The sequence below is a fragment of the Misgurnus anguillicaudatus genome, chromosome 10, assembly GCF_027580225.2.
Source record: "Misgurnus anguillicaudatus chromosome 10, ASM2758022v2, whole genome shotgun sequence".
Classification (NCBI taxonomy): domain Eukaryota; kingdom Metazoa; phylum Chordata; class Actinopteri; order Cypriniformes; family Cobitidae; genus Misgurnus; species Misgurnus anguillicaudatus.
The window spans coordinates 10,740,893-10,768,414 of NC_073346.2; the positions used below are offsets into that span (position 1 = coordinate 10,740,893).

Here is a 27,522-nt window from a genome sequence, read left to right on the forward strand (position 1 = left end):
TATTTGCTTAGCATGTTGATATACGGTATGTGCCCCTAAATTTTCTGGTTGCGCCCCTAATATTTTAAGTTGGGGGCCGCTGTGCTCCTAGTGAAAAAATTTAGTCTGCAGCCCTGCACTTAATTCAAGAATTTTTTTATTCCATTAGCAGACTTTTTTGCGTGTTTTAAGCACAAATTCGTTTACATTTTATATTTTTTGTCTAAAAACTAGACTTATTTTCTTAGGTCATTTTGCTTTTTTAGATATTTCTACTGCAAACAAGACAAAAATACTAAGTAAGAAAGTCATTTTTTGCAGTGTTTCATTTTATGATTACAGGGTTCATCATTTTAGATTATTTTAAATGGGTCATGAATTGAGGAATCAAATTGTCAAGGGTGCAATTATCTGTTATTCAGCAGCATATAGGCTGTCAATCATAGAAGTGGGCGGTGGAGAGAAACAGAATGGATAAAGGTCATAAATTACTTATTTTTATGTTTGTTCTGCCAATAACCTTTAGTAATATCATAATTACACTTTGGGGAACATTATAAAAAACACAGTACATGACCTCTTTAAAGTCCAAATAATGCAGGGGGAAAATCTCAGCAAGCTCATCGAAGAAAATTATAATAACCCTTGATTCCTCTTTAACACAGTTGCGAAACTGACTGGAAACAAAGTACAGATACTAAACTCCAACACAGTAGTAATGACTTCATGAAGTATTGAAATATTGAAAATATTGAAACTATGCAAGCACCACTTTATCCAGTAGTACACTGAACACTAGATTACCACATGAACAACTTGAGTCATTTAAAGCTACAACAAAAGAGGAGCTCGCAAAATTAATAAAATCATCCAAATCATCATTGTGTATACACTCAAAAAAATCTTTTTGCACCTTGTCTAATTAACTTAAATGAAGTTAATACAACACAATTTTTTATTTTTTTTGTCTCAACCTATTTTTATAATGTTCAATCTGCTTAAATTTAAAAAAATTACATGAACTTAATCATTTTATATTTGGACCACATTAATGATTTTTGTTGCAATTACTTACTGGGCTGTGAATCTGTATTTCCCAGCATGCTTTGCATGCAACTGCCTTTGGAGAGTAATTTTTTTAATTAAGTGTTATTTCATGCATTTTTTGGTAAAGAGAAAGACTTTATAGTGTTTAATGTTGGTTTATCTTATTGATTTAGAAGAGTTTGTGTTCCAATGTGTCATTAGCATGCTAACGTGTGCTTATGCTAATTAGTATTATATAGAAACTGACAATTGGTTTAACCAGACTTTTTTGCTTGAATGAACTTGTTTTGTCTTTGACCAGAATTAATTGCGTGGAAAAGTTTTCCTTAACTGAATTAAGCTTATTGAACAAGATATTTTTATAACCAATGAAAATATATTTATTAAGTTGGTGCAACAAAAGATTATTTGTTTAAATTAACTTATTCGTGGAAAAGTTTTCCTTAATTCAATTATGTTGAAGGAACAAACCATTTTTTTGAGTGTATTAGATCCTGTTCAAAATATCAAAAAATCTTAAATTAAGATGCTTTTTCTTGATGAGCAAAATGACCCAAGAAAATAAGTCTAGTTTTTAGACCAAAAATATCACATTTAAGTGATGTTGTGCATAAAAACTAGACTTATTTTCTTGGGTCGTTTTGCTCATTAAGAAAATCATCTTAATTTCAGAATTTTTTTATATTTTTACTGAAAACAAGACAAAAATACTAAGAATTATATTTTCTTAAATATTTTTTTGCAGTGTAAATATAGCGTACCGCAGGGATCACTTTTAGGCCCTATCCTTTTCTCGTGGCCAAAATTGTTGGGATCCTTTGTAAATATGAGCAAAGAAAGCTAGTAAAAAAGAATGTACAATGTTTCTTCTTTTAAGCTTTAATTAAACAAACAAACACAAAAATATGATGTTTCATTGAGTTAAAACAGTTGAAAGTGGGGGGAAATTAAATTAAGAAACACAATTATTGGCACCATAGAAATTTTTATGAGTAAAATATCTCTGATGTATACTAACATTTTCTTAGCAAGCCATAGTGACTAGAAACATTTTGTTGTCCAGTCATGGCATCCTGGCTGTTTCACGAGAGAATAAATATTAAGTTACACAAACACCAAGTCCCCTTAACCAGTCATCACAGTGGATAAAACCAAAGCCTATAGTTCTGGTGTTCAGCAAAAGATTGTTGAGGTACACAAAGTAGAAAGTGGCTTTAAAGAAATAGTTCAACCATAAAACATATTTTTTCACAGTCAGTTAAATAATTAACATTTTAATCGGCTGGAGAGGTTGCAAATCTGCCTGAAAGAGAACATGTGTCTATATCATCTTATTACACGGCTCTCTGGAATGCTTGATTCTGATTGGTCAGTTGAGACATTTGCAGGTTCGTTCTTTTCAAATAATAACCGCTCCAAAGTAATAACGCATAGCCGGACTACTTGTATGTTTTAAATCCCTCCGCGCCAACAAAGATTACTGTTTGGTGCCATCTTGTGACAAACACTGGACAACCACAATTAAGAATGGAACATTTTGACATTAATTTTAACATGTACAGAAAAAACAAAACATTTAAACAGCGGATAGAAGAACGAACAACGACAAGACACAGAGAGCTTACTGAGATTGAACTTGACAAAATAGAGCATGACAGCTACGAAGCCAACACCAAAAAAAAAAACAGAATGGGCATTAAAACTTCTCAAAGACTGGCTAAAAGAGAAAAAAATGGAGACAGACAAGTATGAAGCAGAAGATCTTAATAAGGTATTACGAGCATTTTATGCATCTGTGCAAAGTTTCGCGGAAGGATAAAAATGTTAATTTAAAACAAATATGCCAATAAAATGTTTCAAATTCATATTAATGTCCAGTTTTTTTTCTTATGTGGCAAGTAGCCATGTAATAAGCGGGATAATGTAGAGGCAGCCGGTAGTTATTGGGAAATAAGCCCCTTCACTGATCACACTGTCAGGGCTTATTTCCCAATAACTACCGGCTGCCTCTACATTATCCCTTACTTAATGCTCAACAGAAATAATTTGAGTGGACAAAGACTCTTCAATGATCGCAGACTTGTGGTCAGAAAGCTTTAAAATAATAATAATAATAATAAAGGAAAACAGGGAACTGAAACTTTGAACAGGACTGAGTTCTGCAGCCATATGAAACATAGCAGGAACACAAGATGGCTTTGATGCACACAGGGATTAAAAAGTGCTCTATGTCTACGGTTAAATATACCACTGGACCTTAATTGCTTTGAACCTAATTTTGTAACAGAGGTCCTGGACATCTTATTAGGATGCATTGCGTCGTGGATTATATCAAATACCAACAGATAGAAAAGTCAAAATCTGACTTGCTCTGCTAGAAATTGTATAATGGGTTGTGATTCAGTCTTTCTTCAAGACTTTAGTTCAAAACAAACATCAAAGTCAACAATAAATGGGTCATGGAGCACAAAATCAAGATTCTGCCACAGCCATCCCAGAACCTTACAGAAAATGACTGAAGAGGAGAGAGCAGCAACATATGAAGGGTCTGGAGTAATTCTGTATGGAAAAATAATCTAAAGATCACCTGCCATGAATTCTTCAACCTCATCAGACATTATAAGAGAAGGCTCTGAGCAACATCAGTAACTTGATGGCAAATAACATCCTTATGCAAAACTTAAATAAGACAGAGATACTTATTATAGAACCAAATACCTCCAAACAAAATATGTAAGATTATAATTTATTCATAGATGGTTGCACTGTTGTGCCATCTACTAGAGTCAAAAACCTATGTGTGATGTTCAACAGCAATCTATTTTTATAGTCATATCTCCAACGTCTGCCGCACGGCATTCTTCCATCTTAGAAATATGCTTACTCGATCTAATAAGTATGATCACATACACTGTAGATCACTGTTTGGTCTGAGAGATTCGTCACTACCAGGTTCATTGCTAAATGCAAGATTAGCTTTTGTTTGTGCGATCCTGTTGTCATCTGTGCTTTGTTGTAAGTTCCCAAACTCTCTTTTAGCGGTGAAAAACATCCACAGGCTGAGAATCAGGAATGCCATACCAGTGTTTTCCTTGCAGTTTGTCGACTGATGCCATGGGTGTTTGTACAGAAACTGTCATGTGAGACGGAGGTAGTCATAAACTAACTTGTGGTGATCAATTTTGATATTGTGGCGGACTGACAAATAAATAAATGTATGGGAAACACTGCATTCTTCAACAATGCTCGCTCCCACAGCAGTAGGCAGCGCACATATAACGACACGCCTTTAATCCATCACACTCTGAAGTGTTACTAAATTCAATGGAAAAGCTAAACAAGCCAAAGTAAGGTGAGCTGACCCGACCTGACCCGTGGGTATTATGCAATGGAAAGACGCCATTATTTCCTAAGCTCTGGAATGATTTATCCAACAATGTTCGAGAATCAAACACAGTCGATCAATTTAAGTCTCAACTAAAGACATCTCTTTAACAAAGCATTCACATAATTTGCCTAGTAAATATACTTTACTGAGACGTCCGTCGATTAACTCCTGGATTTCGAGAAATCCCTTTTCCATTTCTGCATGGAACCGTGGTGGAGGATCAGATGGCGGTCTCGTGTCTTGAGTATCTTCGTTCTTGTCCGTTCTCTTTGGATTAGGCATATTTATTGGATTGCTCGAAGTGCAAAAGGGTTATTGTTTTAAAGAAAGTACTGTCGTCGTATTAGAATTCTTTAGGATGATTGTTTAAATTAACTTATTCGGGAGCTGCGTACCTCACGTCTCACTCTCGCGCCGCCATAACCGGAAGTCTAGTAAATATACTTATGCCGCAATAGTTAGCTTGTCTGGAACCGAGCACACATTCATCAATTGTAATGTACGGCACTTGCAATACATACGAGCAGCATCCACGCTAATATGATTTTGTTTCTCTCTCCCAGTCTCGTCTTCAAACTCAAGGACACTAAGACTATTGTAATTGTAATTCCCATAAAATTGTATAATATATTATTTATTATATAGTATATCTTTTATAGGATCAGATAGGTCTGGCTCTCTTTCAAGGTTTTTTTCCTCACAAGGACTTTTTCCCCACAGGGTTTTTCTCTTAGTAGTTTTTTTCAACCCCTTGGGAGTCAGCTGACATTACCTTAACTTATAACTTTCTTCTATATGTTACGATTTATTCTTAGCTGCTGTACTTTGCTGCTTTTGTTGTCCGCTGATTTTTCTGTGTTTTCTCTTGTTTATATTAATGTAAAGATTTTAAATGAAATATTTTTTATAATTTCATAGCAAATATTAATAAATGTGACCCTGGACAAAAGAAGAACCAGTTAGACGGATAAACTGGTAACAATAGCCAACAATACATCATAGGTGTGATTGGCAAGGGACGAAAAAGCAGGAAAATATACGGCACACCTACCATGACGTGGCGACATACAAACGCACGCACGCACACACACACACACATATATATATATAATGAAATACAGTTGAAATATAATTTGAGCTCAAAATTGATCAATCTGAGTGGCCAATCGTCAATCAGCATGGGCAAGTGCCACCCTGACCATTATGTAGCCTTTCCACTGCATCAGACTGAACAAAATCATTTTGTGCTTTTAAAGGTAAATACATCAATGCGGTGCATTTTGAGAGTACAAATAAGTGACTACATCTATGAGGATTTTTATGTTCTTGTAAACAAATTTGTGCCCTTTTAGTAAAATCCTTGGTTGCATATGATAATAATAATAATAATAATAATTATAATAAGGCACACAAACCACATACAAAACATGATAAATGAGCTTTGCCATTGGTCAAAACATGTTTAATGTTTATAGAATAATTAGAGGGGACATTTAATACAGATTAATTATTGATTACAACATATGAACGCTGAATTTAAAGTGGATACAGTAACATTAAAGTTACTTAATTCAAATGTTGTGACTTTCTGGAAAGGCAGTCAAGTGCATTTGTCTTTTGCATAGTTCTTTTGGCACAGCCGAGCTACGCGTTTCACCCGCACACGCGCGCACGCACGCACACACGCACGCACACACACACACACACACACACACACACACACACACACACACACACACACACACACACACACACACACACACACACACACACACAGGGAAACCAGATCCATGAATGTGTGTGTTTGTCATTATATTATTCTGTAATCACAAGCATTACTGCCAGATTCACGTGAGGATGACGTTGGATCTGATTCGCCTAACTTATATGCGTGCGTTAACGTGAGTGATTACAGTATAATAATGCAAGCAAACATTTTGACACAAACGCAACTTTATATTGATATTGCGAGACAGCATTTCACCTCGACGAGAAATCTGATATTTACATTACTGGCATATAGCGGTCTAATTTGAAACGGACAGTTTTGTAAAAGCAGCAAACACCTGGCAGGTTCTTTTAATTTCTTACTACTAAAATGCTGTTTGTCTCTGCCTTTTCCTTCTATCCATGCCCAGCGCCACTGATTTAAGTCCTTTATATATAAGGTCGTCTTACCTAGGCTAGGCTTTATATACATACTCTTCATCCTGCTGACAACGTTAACTTGTTATGACATCTCCGCGGCCGCGCGGCATCTGCAGCTGGATCTCAGCCACACCTCAAAGACCCCTCCCTATTCTACTTCTGATTGGCTAGTTTGTTAGTTTGGTTGAGAGTGAAAGATGTGTTCCTCTCATTCTATTTGTAGGCAAACGCATTATTTTTTTTTATTCGCAGCCAAGACCACACGCCGGATCTGACTGCAAGCTCTTTGGTGAGCTCTGCTTTGAATTGAAGTTCGATCGTGACAAATAAATAGACTACTTGCGGAGTGATATGCGGTCATTTATAACGGTGCCTTGCAACCCCCCCCCACACACACACACACACATAAACACAAAAAAATGGATTTGCATGATTCACGAAAGCCTCATTTTCAGGTCGTAAAAGCCGGAATTCCGGATTTTTCCGGAAGAATCACACCCCTGATACATTGTATGGTTCAAAATTATCGATTTTATTATGCCAAAAATCATTAGGATATTAAGTAACGATCATGTTCCATGAAGATAGTTTGTAAATTTCCTACCATAAATATATCAAAATGTAAAGAGTTTCGTTGCAAAACGAGATAACCACCGTTTTTTTAATTGTTCAGAAATCTCGTTTTTTGGTTGTGCATTCCAATTAATTTCAATGCAACTGCAGTTGGTTTGTTTTGATTTAAACCTTCATAACTTTAAAAATACAGCTAAGTAGCACCATAAAACAAAATAATAACATGATAACATAATAATAAACACGTTTTGACAAAAATGTTAAAACATGGATTTATCTCGTTTTGCAACGAAACTCTTCATATATTTATTATTAGTAATATGTGTTGTTATGGATTTGAATTGCTTTAAAAACGATTTTCTCAAATGTTTGTTTTTTGCACCCTCGAGATTCCAGATTTTGTATCTCGGCCAAATATTCCTATCCCAACAAACCATACATTACTTGAAAACTTATTTATTCAGCTTTTGGGTGATGTACTGTATAAATCTCAATACAAAAGATAATTGACCCTTATGACTGGTTTTGTGGTCCAGGGTCACAAATGTGATTAATTTTAAGTAATTAATTGTCAAATTATGTAATTTATTCTATTACAATCTGTAATCGATTAGCAGTACTGACAAAAACGTGTCCAGTTAATTAAATCTAAAAAAATCCACTGCCTAAATGAACCAAGTATACATATCAAAATAAAATAAATTGCAAAAATATAACCCTGGAATCAACAGAACCATTAAAATAATCCATCAGATAAAACAGATGCTTATAAAACAGATCAAGAATAAAGTCACATCTAGGCATGGGCTGATAACCGGTTTCAAGGTATACCGAGGATTCAAAGACTCAAGGTTTCAAAACCACTAACATTTTCTGTGATACCATTTCCAAGGTATGAGCTTTGTTTACAAAAATTATTAAATCATGTCATGTAATGGATTTGATGTTTACATACTTGTTAACACGCACCGGCCTGGCGGCGGGCCCTAGGGGGCGTTTTTACGTGTTTTTGTACTTTGTTTAACATCAAATATTCAATCAACAATCATAAACTTTGCATTATTTGAAAGTTTAAACACTCCAAATTCATGTTCTGAGCTTATTTTTGCAATCAATACACTGGTGTGGAAAGGATTAAATGAAATGCAGACGGAACGCATATAAAAATGGTTGTGGATACTCACATATCTTGCCATATGGTTCTAATAATTTCTGACAATTCCCAAAAACTTCAACGTACATTGCAAGGTAAGGGTCCACTCTTCAAAAAGCATCCCACGTTTTAATCCAAAACAACGAAAAATAGTGAAAAATCCAGCAATATCCTCCTTTGTTTACATCCGCGCGTCCGCTAAGTATGATCGATCATGTTTATTTTCTATCAAATATCGATTTTTATCAGTGAAAATCCATCTCTTCCTGCTTCCTTAGACTGTACCGATAAATATCCTGCCCTATTTTTCTGTTTTGTCCAATCAGAAAAGGTTTGACAACTCAAAATGCCATGTGATCCCCGATTTGCTGAGCCAGATGTCCTTCAGCTCACCATAGGCTTTTGACTGGATTACACCAAAACAAAGCCAGCCAAAGCATAGTGAGCAAAGTTTGAAAGGCATGGGTACTAACCAATCATGAAACGATTACAAGGATTCAACTTACGTCAGTAAAGTGTACTTCTGCGCAAATCTACAGCAGCGCATGGAGCGAAATGCCCACGCCCCCTCCGTGCGCGTTTGTTTGTTTGGGTAGCATAGTAGCCGGCTAGGCTCTCCGGAGCCGCTGAGAACCTCTCCAAAGGTTAGAAATATCATCTCCATCGTGGATAGTCGCCTGCAGATGACTTTTTTGTGTTGAGAGTGGTTTGGAGAAGTTGATAAAGAGCACGACCGTGGAGCAACAATGCAAGACTGGATATAAACAAACCGCGTCGTCGAGGAGAGATGGACCGGATTATGAGCTCAGCTGCTCTCACTTGGATAAAGTAAGTTTGGATTCTTTTGTTCATTATTTATTTTACGTTGCATTTCTTGTTTCTTGTTAGCTGTTTTGATTATAAAGTAACATTGGAGATGACTAAGATGCGAGTTTTACATGGTTTCATTTTTCTATGACATGTTATATAAATGCATCATATTTATAGCTATATGAATCCAATGCACAGAATATACAAACTAAAAACTAGAAAATATGATATGTGGTGGAAAATATGAGTATTACCAGCTGAGAAATATAGGTTATCTGGCAAACATAAGACATTTGTAATTATAAATAAATATATTCATGTAGTGTGTGTGTGTGTGTGTGTGTGTGTGTGTGTGTGTGTGTGTGTGTGTGTGTTTATATGTATGTATTATGTTCATGTATATTACATCATAGTTTCTCATACAAATAGTTGCATGTCTCTAAATTTTGACTCAAACTAAAATCCTCTCTTGCTTTGTGTGTGTGTGTTGTACCAGGTCTTCAGCTGACACAGAGAGGAGGACTGGAATCTGGAGTGCATTCATGAGCGACCACATTCAAAATAACAAGTATTTTGTTATAATGTGCAAATGTTTTTTTCTGAAATAGTTTTTTCTATGCGCTTTGGTGGGCAGAGAAGTTCTGAATTGATATACATCATGTAATATGTAGTCCTGACTCATTTTCTTCTGATAATCATGTCATTTTGTTATCATGTGTATATTTGGAGTTTCCAAGTGCACTTTTTCTGAAAGGACGCCTGGACTTTTTTGAAATAAAAGCTCACAGAAACAACATTTTTTGGAGTATCATTCTCAAATTTGAATCACAGCATGGTCAGACATTCAGTTCACCTATATGGTGTCCCCAGGTGTCTCACATGACCATTTCATACCTTTTTTGCTAAGTGAATGTTATTTAAAGAAAAACGGAAGTCATTTAATGTAAATTTTACCTTGTTTTACTCTGTTTCTTTACTACTCTGAGTTGTTATGGCTATTAGGCAACAATATGTCAAGTGTCTAGTTTCAAACAAGACCAGAATTATGAATATAGACCATAGGGTTTAAGAGCTGCAGATGTTTTAGTTTGGAGTTGTCGTTTTTCAGAAAATGCTCAAAAATAGAAGTGCTAGCTAACAGGTTATATATATTAAAGAATATTATAATTTAAGTACTTTATTTTAACCTGGCATACATGTGTTGCTTAAAAATAAAATGTATTGTGTCCAGTTGAAAATAACACATTTTAGTGTTGCAATGACAATGAATTCCATGAAACCGTGGTATTTTTGCGTAAATTTAAAATTAAAATCTCATACCGGCACATGCCTAGTCACATCTTCAATTTTTTTGTCCAAAAAAAAAAAAAGGTTTCTGTTCATCAGCAACAGTCTTACAAACATAGATGCAATCATCAGCTATAGTGATATATATTGTTATAGCCACAGTACTTTGCATTTGATTCTGCAGGCAGAAAACAAATCCTCGCTCATCAGAGCCAATACAGAGGAATAATTCCACCTGGAACAGATGTGATTGAAAACAAACAAGGGCTGGAGTAAACAGCAGATTGAGGATGTTAAAGACTCTCGGTACAACCGTACATCACAGACAACAGTGTTGTGTGCTCTGGAGGAACTGAGACAATTACTGTCTGCTTCTTTCAATATATCACCTAATAACCTGAGCTCTGATACAAGAAATGTGCTCAGTGACTTGGATAAATATAGATTTCTGTAGATTACATTCTTTGTGCTCCAAACAATCACACACCTGTTCAGAGCTGTGAGACCAGATCCACAGAGATTAGTTTAGACCGCCCATACAGACTTAAAAAATAATTGAACCCAATGGAAAACCAACTAACCAGGATTTAACATGATGAAAAATGATGTTTATACGACGATATAAGTCATAAAGGCACCAAAGCAAAAATGGTTTCATTGAAGGGTGGAACATGGTCAAAAGCTGGTTTTCCAATTTTCATCACCCCATTTTGAAGTATCACATCAGAAACAAGTGATGGAAACACCAAATTTCAAAAAATAAAAAAATAAAACTTAATTCAAAGTGCCTTAGGTGGTTTCTGACCTTATGAAAAAGAGTAAATGTGAATAATGGGAGATGGAAATGCATTTGCCGAATAAATTCTGACGTAGTGAACATTAAATGCATGTGACTGATCGTCTAACTGTATCAGCCGATGTTGTCTTTCCTACATATTGATCTCGACGCCCTTGCTGTTAGTGTCTGCATCTAAAACTCTGCATTTCTTCTTCTGTGCACACCATTCAGTTTGGCAATTACAAGCTGCACTGCTAATAAATTTATAACTTGCCCAATCTTCACTAAATGCAATCCTGTCTTCAATTTCTAAGTGTGCCTTGTTTTATTTACTGTTGGTTAATAGGGTAACAATACCACCGTCATTAGCTTGAACAACTTAATGGAAGTGCGCCTAATTTGCATTTGTTTGTTCTACTTTTTTGCCAATTTTGAAAAGATTTACTTCATGTTTGGATGGAATCCACCCTATAGTTTTGATGCAAGAAACAATGAAAATTAATCTGTTAAGCTATTTAAATCCTCTACTGTCAGAATAAATTGTAAAAATATGTGTGCTAGCTGTCACTGTCAAAAATTCAGCTTTGCATCTATAGAGTTGGTACTAGTGCTGCCGCGAATAGTCGACGTAGTCGACGTAATCGACGATAAAAATTTGTCGACGGCAATTTTTTTAGTCGAGGAGTCGCATATTTATTTTTCTCCCGTCTCAAATGGCCCACTGTAATTCTGTCTCCTGTCTCAAATGGCTCAATGTAATTCACCTCCACACCAGTCTGTGCGCTGTGTGCGCCCTGCTGGTTAATCTGCTACGCTATCATCTTTCTTCCCTCTCCCCCTGCCTTCACTGCTTTAATTTTGAAAAATTGGCGGTGGCAGGTGAGTCTATGGAATTATGAGTCCGAAAGCTTCCGAAGTATGAAAGTATTTTAAGCCAAGTTGTGATAAAAGAGTGGTCTGTTACACCGTGCCAAACGTCGCTGGCTTATCATGGGAGCACAACGACAATGCACGAGCATCTCAAACGAAAACACTCGGGAGTTATTGACGATACACCCACAGAGAATAGGACAACGTAAGTAACTGTTATATGATTATTAATGAAACGGCGAGCTAGTCAGTACTGTTTTATTAACTCTTTTGAGAAGTACAATGACTCTGTCTTTGGATGTTAAAGGCTATCAGTGTTTGCTCGTGATTCCGCCACGGAATCAACACTGGACGCAACAAATAGATTTTTCATGATTCCCATTTACATTTTTATTTTACTATTTTAAACGGCTCAATTCATTGTTGCGAATGTTCAGCGCGTCTCTCTCTCTCTCTCTCTCTCTCTCTCTCTCTATCACTCATGTTGCTTTCAGCGCCTCGACCGCGCGCGCCTCTCTCTTACGTGACAGTGAAAAGGTGGCAGTGTTTTTAATGTACTTTCTATTTTGCGTAAACGTCAACATTCACAGATGTCTCTGACAAAGACGACTGATCGAGTTAACATGACTTGAAGAAAGATTAGCAGTAGTGTGAGTCTGTGTGCGAGCTTTCTCCCTCCCTATGATGCTGTATGCCGTGTTCTGTAGTCTATGTAACAACAACAGTGTATTTTCTTATATTTCTGAATTTGCACCGAATTGTCTGCGCTATATCACTCGCATTTAAAATCAAGAAATGGCTCAAAACACAACAACAATTATGAGAAGAGCAACAGCAGTAAAGCTACAATGTAAATGTATGGTGATTTTTGCATATCTAAATCAGGATTTTAGCAGCAGTTAAAGGAACAGCTGGTTGGATAAAAAACGAGGTGATGGGTCATGTTTAGTCACTATTTTATAGGCTACAACAGAACAGATAATATGTAAAATAGCATTCAGTTGTGTTAAAATGCAATATAAGATCAAAGAGTAGAAGTGAAACATTTCATATTTCTATTAAGCATCTACTTTGCACTGGAAGTTTTTATTATTATTTATATTGTTTACATTGTAATTTTTTATTTGGTAACATTTAAGTTATTCATATTGTTTATGACACTGGTGGGTTCAAAATAAAATGGACACAATGAAATAACAAACACTTGAGTTTTTTTAAATAGTCGTTTAGAATAGTCGACTATTCGAAAAATTAGTCGAAAGATTAGTCGTTAGAAAATTAGTCGTTAGTGGCAGCACTAGTTGGTACCTCAAAGATGCATATTGTAACCAAATGTATACATTTCTGTACCCAATGGTACATATTAGAGGCTTTTTAGTGACAGCTAGGGTACATATTTTGACATTTTTTCTGACAGTGTAGTTCTTATTGTTTGCCATGCTAGACAAAAAACAGGTCATTATGATAATAAGGTGGTAAAGCTAGTCAGTTCAGACTGTGTTTTGGAACATCCTAACTAAGGGTGCTTTCTCACCTGCCTTGTTTAGTTTGGTTGAAGCGTACTACAGTTCGATAGCTCACTTGGTGCGGTTCGTTTGGGCAGGTGAGAATCCAGCAATTGAACTCGGGTGCACACCAAAAGCAGAGCAAACAAGCGAACCCTTGAAGAGGTGGTCTCCTTATGTTTCTCACAAATTCTAGAGCGGTTCATTTGTGTTGAGAACCTGATCCAAGATTGAACCGACCTAACTGCAAAAGTACTGCGCATTTTTGGACTAAATCAGCTGCCGTAGTCAGCTGCGTTGTGCATTATGGGATGAGGAAGTGTTTGTTAACAGTTTCTATTAGCAATATTGCCACAATGACAGGTCGCAGAGGAGGTGCAGGCAGAGCCTCAGAAATTGAGTGGCTTCCCCGTTTGCGGTGCATTAAAGCGTTGTTTTCAAGCCGCATCCGCAAATAATTTTGGAAATAAACAGTTTGTCTAGAGTGCTGTATACAAACCACGGACATAATTACAGCGCGCAGCCGTCTGTCGATGGTGTCTGCTGTATTTTCCTCTTTTTGTTTACTTCCGGTATTCCGTTCGAATTTCCCGCACGTTGATTCTGACCAATCGAGAAACGGTTTAGGAAATACGTTCGAGTACATGCGGCCAATGAGTGATGTGGATGTTATCACATGACTGAATTTTGGTTCGTTTCAACTGGTGCAGCCAGAGCGATCAGTGTGGTATGAAAAGGAACCAAAACTGCTAAAAAAGCTACAATGTATAATTTTTTTGCTTTTGGTCCGGATCATAGACTGTAAAAAAAGATGGACGTCAGTGTCCCGATGTGGCGCTGACATCTTGGGTCTTGAGTCTGCGCAGTAGCGATTTCGGAACCAGTCCTGCACAGTAGTGAGCAGGAAGTAAAGCCGCGAAATCAAGACCCCGCCCTCGCTCTCACAGAATGCGCATATCACACAATATCACAGCTGTCAATCATGACGTGACACCACTGTTTTTATATCATTAAATAACTAACACAAACTTATTTTAAAAACAAACATTTGACTTTACATCAGATAAAAACTACAATAAATTACAGAAACCAGCTTCGGAAAAAAGATAATTGAAGTGTAATTAAATTGTTTAGTTGGTCTCAAGTCCCATTGAATAACATGTGGGAGGCGGGGTTTATGACCTATACTGGGACCAGTTACTGGGGGGCGATCGAGACATTTTGGCTTCACTGTTCAGGGCTTGTGCGGCACGCTTGGTCCGGACCAAATGGACCGAACTACTGATGTGAAAACACACTAACTCAACCAGGTCACCACTAGTTAAATAAGCTTCAATTAGTAGGTAAAATTATCAGGGGTGTGTTTTCCATACAACACTGCAAAAAAAAACTTTCTTACTTATTATTTTTGTCCTGTATTAAGTACAAATATCTAAAAAAAAACAAAAACAAGAATGACCTAAAATAAGCCAAAAATATCATATTTAAGTCAATTTGTATTTAAAAACAAGCAAAACATATCTGCCAACATGTTAAGAAAATTTGTCTTAACTTTTTCTTAAACACTTCAGTAAAAAAAAATTCAAGGATTTTTTTTACCCCATTGACAGATTATATATATTTTTTGCTTCTTTTATGCACAAATTCACTTAAAAATTTAATTTAAGATTTTTTAGATATTTGTACCTAGAACAAGACAAAAATACTAAGCAAGAAAGTAATTTACCACTATGGTACTATGTACCACCTGAGAAACTAACTACCTAGTCACAACTGTTTCCCAAAAACACAGTAACTTTGTTCCATATCTGTCTTTGAACTACAACATTGGTTCAACAACATAGTTAATTTGATTATTTTATTACTGACCTTTTAAACAATATTTGGATAATTATATTTGGCAATATTAACCATGGCTTATTATGCAAACATATCCCACGTCTGGCCAATTCACTCAATTCAGTCTGATTGCAGATTCGGATTGCAGTCTGTGCAAGCACACAGGCAGTGTTACCAGATGGCTTTAGCTGGATTTTAACAGACAGGGTCACAAATTAGTATGACAAAAATGTATTTCTTAGGTAGATATGTAGGCACCGGAATGACTGTACCAGCACTGCAATCCAATAATGAGGACAGTATGGAGTGAAGGTCAAACAAATAACAGCACAGTAAACAGCAGGAGAGAGATCCACACTTTTAGTCGTAATTGGCTTCAATGTGGTCTAAAGCACTCAAGAGGCCAATTCAAGAAAAGGTTTCCTCCACTCATTGATTATTACTGTGTAATGGCTGAAATCATTATGGCAGCTGACTATGACAGCTCTGACACATTCAGACTGTTACAGGATCATTTCTTATCGACTACATGGCACATTTATAAAAAGGAGCACCGTACAATGTCCCACCGCATCTTCACACAAACTAAAAGCCCTTCATCGATGACTGTGATGACTGTCTGTGAACCTTCTGCCGTTCTGGTCAAATATTTGTTTTGTATAATACTGTGGTAAAATAGTAAGTGGAATGTAGTCAGGTGATGATTATTGCTTCCCATTAGGATCTTGATCACCCTGTCAGGGTTTATTTTAAGATAATAACTGGCTGATTGTACATTATCATTCACATATTACTTCATACTGAGCACAGGTGTCTGAACATCAGTTCAGCTGCCAAAAAACACTGAGTGAAATTTATTATTCAAATATCCGTCTGCTCAGAAAGTGGGCTAGATGTGTTTTGGAGTTTGGATCAACTAAACAAAAAAACAAACTTAAAGGCTTAAAGGCTTATGCAATAAACTGCATGTTTATCAAACAGCTGAAATTAAAGTTATTGGTTGAATGGCTTCCAATCACGACATAAACCTTTTTGCTAGGGATGTCCCGATCCCACTTTTTCATTTCCAATCCGATTCCGATATCTGCCCGATACTTTTGTAATTAAATGTGTATAGTGCTTTCTGCTACATCTAGTATCATTTTAAATGTTAAAATCAATAATTTAAAATGATTTACAAGTTACAGGAAACATTAGTAAATATTAATCATGACAGTGTTTAAGAGAACATATAATAGGTACGTTTGATCAATTAAGTATGCTAAGTATTTTTTTCTTAATTGCGTAAAACTGTAATAGTAAAAAAGCTTTAGTGTGCGGATGGTTATTTTGGGAATTATGCATTTGACCGGACTTTTTATACACAGTCCGGGTGCAGAATTGATGTGCCTAAGTCATATACTGGGCTTTCTGGTCGTTTATGGGCTTTCTGGGTGCAGAATTGATGCCCTTGAAGCATCCTCTCATGGGAATCCTCGCACCGCAACGGAAAGTTTATAACTGTTAAAACACAAAGAGAATAGATGCACAAAGTGAATTGCATCCATCCGACGGCTTACTGAGACTTTATCAAATCAGATCTTTAAAATAGCCTAAAGTTATCTTGTGTTTGCGTGTGTAAATGAAGCGTTTCATCCGACCGCTTAACCAGTGGATTAACTCAGTTTGCGAGTAAGTTACAGTGTTTCTGTGACCTTAAATATCTTTAAATGCGCGTTTGTTCCTTCACATGAAGCTATTGAGTGTATTAAAAGACTTTGAATATAGTGCATAAACGTTTAGGGTGCTTTTATAATACGTTGTCCTTTTAATAGCTTGTCAGTAACAACCACGGCTAACACACATATCGGAATTGGATCGTTCATGTTGGCGGTCCTCGATCCGATGTCCGATCCAGCCAAGAACCCCGGATCGGACCTGATACCGATCCAGCATATCGGATCGGGACATCCCTACTTTTTGCCATATATGTCATTTTCTGGTGATCTGAGAAAATTTAATTGGCCATAAATGTTTTTTTTACTGGTTAACTTTTACTATCTACACCAACTAAACATATTTAAATGTGCCAAAGAATGCATTGATATAATTTGTTAAATTGTTCTCTGATATCTACATAGAAGTTATGTGGCTTAAGTGTAAAAATTATCCAGAAACGTTTTTACATATCCATTTACAACCTTAGTATTTGCCTTTAGAATGAAATTGTCTATTATTGCCTTGTTTGAAATGGTTATGAATAATAATATTGAGCTCTGCTCTAATTGGTTGTTTCACAAAGCAGCTCATTTCAGTAGCTCTGTGTGTGTGTGCAAACAGACCTTATGTTTGAGTCTGTATCGGACAAAGATACAAATTGTGATAAATAATTAATTATTCTGAGATTGTTAATGAACGTTTTTGAGTGGTAAGTTTGTGGGGGTTTTTTTCAGTATGGACATGCAAAGCATAACTGTAACGTCAATAGTAGAACTTTCAGCCTAAACGCTGGCATATGGCATTCTCTAGCATGTAGCACTAACTTAGCAGTCACAACTTTGTTTTTAGCATTTTAACAACATTGCAATTAATTTAATGTTGGGGCGTACATCTCGACTGTAATGTCAAAGTTAGTGTTATGTTGTGATTGGACTGATTTCCAGCGATCTTCTGCATGTACAAGGTTTACATACGAAGGAGCAAACAATCGTGTTTGAGGCTCATGATATGTCATTACCATGTACAGAACTCTTATCATTCATCTATGCCCATGTAAATACAGTTTTACATTCAACGGCACCTTTACACGTATAGCGGAAGATTTTCTTTTTTCCGGGAGGATCATCTAGACCAGTGGTTCTCAACTCCAGTCCTCGGGCCCCCCCTTTCATATTAGTATAAGCATAATAAACGAACTGTTTCTAACACATGTAATAGACAAGATGATCTAACATGGGATTTGTTTTATGTTTTTTAAAGTTAATGGTACACCAAATTATGGCCGATGTGTTTGAATATGTCAAAAGTATTTCACTAGCTTTGTCAATCTTTTACTCTATTAGCAAATGCTCTGTGTTTAAGGCACACAAACAGTTACCTGATTATTGTGCCATTCATTCTCATTACTGTAACGAACCAAAACCCCACTGGCGCACACCACACACTTCTAAAGGACAGCGAGCAATAACTATAGGTCATAGTCTTCCGGCACTGTAGTTTGCTTTACAGCTAACAAAGTTAACATTGGCTCAACCTCTCAGCTCGAGGATGTGTTCACTGAAGAGATAATGTGAGATTTAAGAATAATATGAATGAGCTCTTACCCGAGTCCAGCCAAGTCTGATACCAGATTACCAAGAGCAGCAGCTGGAAAAAATGACAGAGACAAGATGATAAAACAGATGCTTCATCAATTCCTTATTAGTAGAAATATTATAACATAGTTAAATGTATAACTCAGACAGGTAATTGATACAGCATTTCTTCATATGTTGATAGGTTTATAAGTCAAATATACTCTATCACTAAAAGCCTGGAGTATATTTTTTACATGTTCACGAACGTATAATGTACACGAACGTATATGCACGGCCAAATGCAAAGTATAGTTTATTGGACTCGTATGTGCTCGACGCATGCACATTACGACCAAATGCAATGCATCTCCAGGGCTACAAATTCCTGTACACGCATTCACGGCCTACGTGTACAATGTACGTGGGGTTTTAAAAATCTGGCGGTGCGCGTACAGTACGCACGCGTAGTCTTCTGGTGACAAAAATTGCATCACGTGCACTGTACGCAGACCCCCACGCATGCGTAATAAATGGACCATACTTTGGCATAAAAAGACATGCCGTTTAATATGTCCTCACACAGATTGTTATCAGGACTTGTTATCTGCTGAGGTTGCCCTTTGTGAGGATTGTCGGGTTGAATCATGACTCCAGAGTGGATAATTCTGGGATGCAGGAATGGTTTATCCAATCAATAATTATATTGGAGCTCTGGGGAATCTTTTAGAAAGAATAAGTCATGAATTCACCTTACCCTAATAAAATATATGAAGTATATGATGTGACAATAAGGAAGTGAATGAAAGCTGTCTGGCATCATTATAAAAATATAAAATGTGCATAACATGTAAATGTATTTTCTCTATGTATTCAATAAATTGTATACTTTTCCTGTTTTCTTTTCTCATTTATTGCTGCTTTGAATGCAACCTTGTAAAAAGCACTTTAATAAATGAAGGCATAATTATGAAATGCATTTGTTATAATGCTGTACAAAGGGCTCGAAATTAACTTTTTTAACTAGGTAGCACTGGTGCTCCCAAATGTAAAAGTTAGAAGCACCAGCAAAAATTTAACTATCTATTGTTATAGGACCACCACAACTTCATAATCCTAATGATTAAAAGCTTGAATAATCCAACTTGATCATAAATTATTTGCCACAAAGTTGAATTGTGCTAGGCCCATTTTTAAACAAGCTCATATGTTTAAAACATGTTCAGGGTTTCCTGCAGCACATTTCAGTTCAGGCGGCCCACCTAAGCTTGGAAACCCTACCGCCTTAACTAGGTCTTCCAAAAAAAAAGTCACACCGCAAGGGGGGGGACTCGCGCCACACAGCCGAAATGAGAAAGACGTGATCTGGACCGTCACTGTCTGGAGGATAACTAGCCAGTTGATAAAACATCTTGGAGAATAGCGCGGACACGCTTCACACCGTGAGCGTGCACGCGCGTCACACGGCCAAAATGAGATAAAGACGTGGTTCGTCATGTCTGGAGGATACCCAGTTGATAAAACGCATGTCCGTAAGAACTGTAAGTGGACTTATGTTTTGGGTTTATTAAAGCCTGTTATTGTATTCGTCTAGTTCTTGCAAATTTAAAGTAAGTTAGCTGGTGATTTTGTTGTTTGAGCAACCTGCTAGCTAGGTTTCGCATGCCTAATTATAATTAATTATAGTTAATTATAAATGTTGAGCGCTCTTGCTCACGTTATTTATGTGCATTATTTACATGCTACAGTAGTTACACTCCTTTAAGATAAATGTAATTAATAGTAGAAAATAATCCGTTTTTACAATCTTCGCACTATCAGCGTTTGCCAGACGTTCTACAAATCTACTTTAGTTTGTGTTTATTAACCCTTTAGTTTCACTTCATCACGGAGCTATTCCAATTAGAGGTATCATTTACATTTAATTAATTAATAATATAGTATGTGTTCATTTTCTGTCATAGTTTCTTCAATGTTAAGTTTTATTTGAGTGTTTTAAATAAAATTATTTTAATTTTCATCATGACCCATACGCCACGCCCCTTTGATTGCCACACCCTCTGCCCTGCCCCCTTACCCAACCCTACCACCTTAACTAACAAATTTTTTGCGGGAAACCCTGATGTAGATTCATGGGGTCTTGCAAAAAATAACAAATAAAGTTATTTTATATTTTTTATTTAAAATTCAGTATTTTATGTTGACAAATCAAAATTTTCTGTTTTTATTTTGCTGAATTCTGTAAATAATAATAATTAACAACATGTGCTTACTATTGGGTTAATTGATGTAATAATGCATAAATAACTGTTATTAATACAATAATTACATACAACACCTGTAACCGTGGGTTTACATCAGCAGCATTTGAGGCGTCAAAATTACGTCTACCACATCTTAGTTTATGCGTGTGTGAAAGCCGCGCGTGAAAATCTAGTCATTGAGACATTCACGTGGAAAGTCGCATCATGGGAGGGCCTTCGATAGGCTACTACGACTCCACTCGCTTCCTGTAAACACGTCACCACTAGAGCAAACTCCTGATTGGTTAACGCAGCGCGTTTTTCCACCAAAGTTCAAATTTTTCAACACACGCGTTTGCCACGGCAATGCTCAATTCACGCCTTTCGCGCGAACTAGACGTGCAAATGAGGCGGAATCGCGTCTGCCGCGCTAAATGCCTCATTTGCGCCGCGAGACCTCCAGATGCGCGTCAACGCATCTTTACATTGACTTAACATTGAAATCCCGCGGGCTTGACGCCTCTACCGCGGCTGGTCTGAACACAGCATAACAATGACAAAGTTACCAAATATCTAAATGATGCAAAAGGTAAAATCAGTGACTCATGCTAAGGTGTTGTTGGCAGTTGTCGTGTCATTGCTATAAGGTTGCTATGGTCTTCTGACCATTTTTGACAGGTTGCTATGCAGTTGCTGCAGTATTTCAGGTGGTTGCTCATGCAGTCAAAAGAGCCAACCCCCCAAATCTATATGATATTCCTGTCACTGGATGTGGCTCAGGTCGCTTCAAATGTAAGTCTGTGGGATTTTGCCCTTGTTGTATTACAAACAAGAAAGTATTACATGAAAAAAGAAACAACACATCTTGCCTTAACAAATCACACAAATGGTATGAAATGAGTTATACGCTAAAATTTACCACACAGTTTTGTTTAAAATACCCATGAAGCAGAAGTCGTGATTGACTTTACTTCCGTGGTGTGACGTATTTTGAAGTGAAACAGGATATCAAGCAAAGGATGTGGCTTGTGTTTTTCACTGTGCTTTGATTGGATATAGAAAAGTAGGCGTTTCAATCATAAATGGAACTTGCAGCAGACTGACAGTTGGGCGGAGTTAACAGATGATCGCAACAAGAGGGCAGAAGTATACTTTTAGTTTATGAGGGCACATTCATTTTTTTTATTAATTGTTTTAATAAACACAGCAATATCCCATCAAAACGTAGAATTGTCAGTTTTGATTTCATGGGGACTTTAAATGGCTAACCCTAAATATAAGCTGCAATATAATCATGGTTTATTAAACCCATGGCCATCTGCTATCTAAATATGATCCTTGGCAAAGCATCATATTTAAATAAATGTGTCCCAAAAACGTCCTACATTAGAAAATATCACACTGAAAAGTTTATTTTAAAAAGCACAAGCACACTTTAACCAGTAAAACAAAAGAGATTTCAATACAAAGCACTATTAGCGCATAGTACTTTATCCTATCTAAAGAGCTTAGTTTAGTTCATATTTCATTCTATAAGATAACACAGAGAGTGCCTTACAATCTTTAACGGCTCAAAACAGCCCATTCTTCTATCAAACAGTGATAAACTGTAATGCATTGTGAGTGTGTAATGTCTCTAAAGATTCACAAAATGTCCAGTGTCAGACCATTTTCTGTGCATTTCACTTTAAAACAAAGTGTGTGCCACACTAGAAAAAACCCAATAAAAGCTTTAGAGACTTTTCAGAATTCAGCCTGCTATAATAAATCTTGTGATCCTGAAAGCTTGAGCTGGAGATACGTGACTAAACATCATGCTTTTTCACACACATGATCTGAGTGCATCAATCTCTGATTCACTAGCACACAAAGAGACAATAGAGAGACAGAGGAGAGACAGCATTGATTAGTCTCTCAAGTGAAGTCTGCTAACATAACAAAACTGAAATAGCTCTGCAGTACACTGAACCTTCTCACAAGCTATTACACAGTAGAGAGGGCATATTGACCAAGTAGTTTTTTGGCTTTTTGTATGAATGTGTTAGCCTCAATGATATCTACACTGAACAAAAATTTTAACGCAACATTTTTTTTGCCCCCATCTTCATGAGCCGACTATAAGGATCTAAGACTTTTTCCATGTACACAAAAGGACAATTTTTTCTTAAATATTGGTCACAAATCTGTCTAAATCTGTGTGAGCAAAGCACGTCTCCTTTGCCGAGATAATCCATCCACTTTACAGGTGTGTACAGCTTATCAAGATACTGTTTAGACAGCATGATATTGCACAGGTGTGCCCTAGGCTGGCCACAATAAAAGGTCACTCTAAAATGTGCAGTTTTATCACACAGTACAATGCCACAGATGTCACAAGTCAAAATCTTTGGATTCAACTTAAGAAAAATGAGGGCAAAAACAAAAGTGTTGCGTTTCTATTCTAATTTTGTTCAGTGTATAAAGTTGGTGCTCCAAAATACTAATAAGATTCACATTTTGAAAACAAACAAAGCTTCTAGTCTCTCAATTTGGCCAATAGAGTCAATGGCCCTCATTTATCAAATGAACGTAAAAACCAGCATACATCCAGGCGAGAAAATCCGCTTACGCCAATGCTCACATGTAATTCATTAAACTTTCGTATGCGACCAATTCCGATGCACGAATGAAGGTAATCTTAAATTTGAATATTACGTCCATATAAATGATAGCTTGGTTAAAACCAGACCATTCTCAGTAAAAACTGAGTTATGGTCTGGCAAAGCTTCTTAGACAAATCATTTCCAAAGGGGCATCACCAACGGACGTCGCTCAAATGCCTCTGGGCGCAATTGGATAGACCTAAAACCTATCCAAATATCAGACTTTTGCCAGATCCAGTTGGTAAGACACCGATAACATCTTTTAATCGCTTAAAACAGACGCAATAGCTGATTCGGACGAGCGATGTTCCACTGCGGCATCCATCTTTGTTATGTACAAAATCTGCTTCACCATCGCTGCGCTTTCGTCATGGTGTAAAGCCCGCCCCAATGTATCTGATTGCTGTGCGATTTCGACGGATTAGAAATGGGCGTGAATGGCCTCTTTGCCAGACAAATCTAAATTTGCCAGAAGTTCACTGGGTTTCCCCAGGCTATATAAATGAAGCCTTGCCCTTAGAGTTTACTCTTTAAGGATATTAATATATAAATATAGCCTTTTCTATAGTAATATTTTTAGATAGTAGTGTTTTTAGACTCATATATTAGAGCTCTGTACAGAATTTTTTATGATTAAGTATTCTGCATTAATAAATAAAATGTAAATAATATGTAAATAAATATTCATGCTGAAAGTGTAGGTAGAATTATTCAATTAATGCCAATTCATATAAAATATGTTATCTTTTTTTCATACTGACTCTAAAACAAAACTCGTGCACACACACGCACGCACGCGCACGCACGCACGCACACACACACACACACACACACACACACACACACACACACACACACACACACACACACACGGATGCAGTCTCATATATTTCTGAGTTTGGACGGCTGTTTAAAACTGTGAAAGCTGTTAAAGCTTGTTGAACTATAGTAATTGTTATAAATGTAACATTATTAAATAGGCTACTAAAGTTTTTTTTGCAGAAATCTCATATTCCATTTGTTAAACAAAACACTATTTCTAACCGTTACTCATTATTCCTTTTCAGATCGGATATCAATCAAATAAAACATACATCCTAACGCTAACTCAAAACTTGCATACACAAGGTGAAACTTGATGTGAGATTTGATCGTATCTACTGCTCATGTGCATATTGATAAATGCCAAGTCTTGCATGGAAACCGTTTGTCATACACTCGCTTGATAAATGAGGCCCAATGATTTCTATTACATCATTCTGCACTTCAGCTTCTCATCAGATTCCAGGCTGTGAGGTAAACTAAACTCAACTGGACCATTTCATTTGTCCCACCCTAACGTCCTGTTTAAGTGAAAATTATGTAAATGCATCAAAGAAAGCTGTGTATTTCAAAATGTATATTTGAAGAGTTTGGTTCCAAAACGCGATAAACGCCATTTAAAAAAAATTTGCTACCACCAAAATCTGTATTGTATCAGGTCAGTACTAAAAAGTAAATTCTTCATTTTACGCAAAATCCGATATCCGCCGTGTTATTCTGTCATCTTTTCTCCTTTTTTCCCAAAACGCGATGTCTCTGCAGAATGCAATAAATCCACTTAACCAATGACAGCGCACCATTCCACGCACTGCAAACAATAATGGCGGAGCTTTGAATACACACAGAATCCTAGTTTTCCTCATCTACTTTTTACTTCGTGATTAAAAAACAAACAAAAACAAAATAATACTTTTGTTGGCATTGATAAACTTGTCCTTTAAAGGCGGAGTGTTTAAAAGCCAATGTTGATATTTGAAATCACCTAAACAAACACGCCCCTACCCCAATAGAATTTGGACCTTCTTTTGATAGACCCGCCCCCCACATACGCAACCCCGGCAAGGATGTCGGTTAGTAGACACGCCCCTTACTGCTGATTGGCTACAAGTGTGTTTTGGAAGGGGGCCCGACTCCCTTTTCCAAATCGTTTTTCAAACATTGTGCACTCCGCCTTTAATGTTTATTTTTAATCAGTGGAAACCACTAGTCAACTAAATGAATATATCATGGCAAAGATGAATGCACATTTATATATTAATTCAATAGATTTATAGCATTTTGAGAAAAAACTGTGTCATGGATTTATTGCAGTTTGCGGGGAAAATAATCAGTTGTTATAATAAATCTTTGAAAATCTAATTATGGATTTGAATATTTTATGTTTTTATAACCTAAAGATGCTATGTGAAAGTTTGTAACAGAAAATAGTGGTTTTAATCTTGTCAATTTCCTGGTATAGAAAACTAGTTAGAAAATGGATTTATTGTGTTTTGGAACAAAATCATATTTATACTGTTAAATATGATTCAAATAGATTGTTCCTTGGGCCAGATTTACTACCAGTGACAAAAAGTCTTTGGGCAATAAAGTACTACTGTCAGGATTTACTAAAGACACGCAGTGAAGAAATGTTGCTGAAAGGCGTGGGCATAGTTATTTTTGCGACCTTATTGCATATGCATTGCATTTCTATGAGTTTCCCTTTCAGACACAACATTTATGGGAGGAGATTATTTAAATGAATCACGTCTTAAATTGCGCTGGTGTTGCCCCAGTGTTCTTTACACACTAATCTGTGATTTCTGAAATTGCACTGTCACGCTAAATTGGTTTATTTAGACTAAACAATGTCTTGATTAGTTTAGAAATGCTATGTTCGCAGCTTTTAAATCTACTTTCCAATAATGCTAGGCATTTTTATTATTAGTGATGTCATAATTCATGGTGAAAGTGCAGGTTCTCTGAGTCATCACTGGACAGAAGACAAGCTAATTAGATTTTCAATTGTCCAATTGGATGCCAAAAATAAAAGAAAATTGAAGCAAACCAGGACACGGAGGGCTGGACTGACAGTAGTTAGTGTGGGTAGTGTTATATATCATCAACAGCGTGTTTCAGGAGTTGTTACAAGAGCTCTCACGATATGAGCTGAGATCACAAACATAAATTAAGAGGTAGATTCACAACAGATGACCAAATAGTAAATTCAATGGCCTTGCTTTTCTCTCAGTCTGATATGGAACAGGAATTCGATCATAAATCATGTTCCTCTGGAACTCATATTACTTTTGGTTTATGCCACAGAAAACTAAAACAGAACACTAATGCTGTCTTCTCTTTCTATTTTACATGAAATGATTTATGGGAAACCCTGTTGGGTGTCATAATTTTTAAATGTATTCATGAAGATATTTCATAGATATTATTTTGAAATCAAAAGAGCCTTTTCAAAATAATAAACAAATAAAACAAGAAGCAACAGGCAGGAACAGGTAGATTGTGGTATATTTGTCAATATTCATTCATCTTTCATTCTCTTCCCCACTTTCTTTGTTTGGCTGCCGGCCCACATTCAATATGAACCTGCAGCTGGTTGATCCCAGTGAGCATTACAAGATCCAGATATCACTAAAACTGTTCATTCATGCAGAAAAAGTCATGTCATACAATCACTTACCAGCCATGGTTGAGATGCCCAGTATGACTCCTATAGATAATTCAATCTGGGTGCCCTGCACAGAAAGCCATTAAACATTTAGTTTCTATTCCAGACAGATATCTGGCTGCCAGAACACAGGGTACATTTCAGCCACAGTCAGAGCTATTTTTAGGTTTTGGGTTTCTACATGAACATACAATAAGGCTTTATTATTCAAGCCAGAAATCTAATTAATGACAGTCTAAAATGACAGAGTTTGTTTTGTGTATGATTGTATTTAGGTTTAATGTGGCTGTCCAAATTTTTTCATAGTTTAACCTTTTATGAGCTGTTTGAAACCTCATAAGGGGGACAACAGAGGCCAGGTTAAAGGTGTAAACTAATTAACTATAATCTCAGCTCTCTGATCCTGACCTTTAAACTAAGTCCACGTAAGGACTTGTTAAAGGGTTTACCTAAAAATTCTGTCATCATTTTCTCATCCGCATGTTGTTGTTAACCTGTATG

At 36.5% G+C, this 27,522-nt stretch overlaps 1 protein-coding gene across 2 annotated transcripts in view; it reads right to left on the reverse strand.

Moving 5' to 3' along the window:
• tmem65 (transmembrane protein 65) overlaps window positions 1-27,522 on the reverse strand; it is a 77,081-nt gene that overhangs the window by 8,100 nt on the left and 41,459 nt on the right. For both annotated transcript variants that reach the window (XM_055209553.2, XM_055209554.2), the window contains 2 exons: window positions 27,034-27,088; window positions 18,680-18,722 (listed from right to left, as the gene is read on the reverse strand). In XM_055209553.2, coding sequence (XP_055065528.1) covers window positions 18,680-18,722; window positions 27,034-27,088 — 98 coding nt within the window. The remainder of the gene's footprint in view (window positions 1-18,679; window positions 18,723-27,033; window positions 27,089-27,522) is intronic.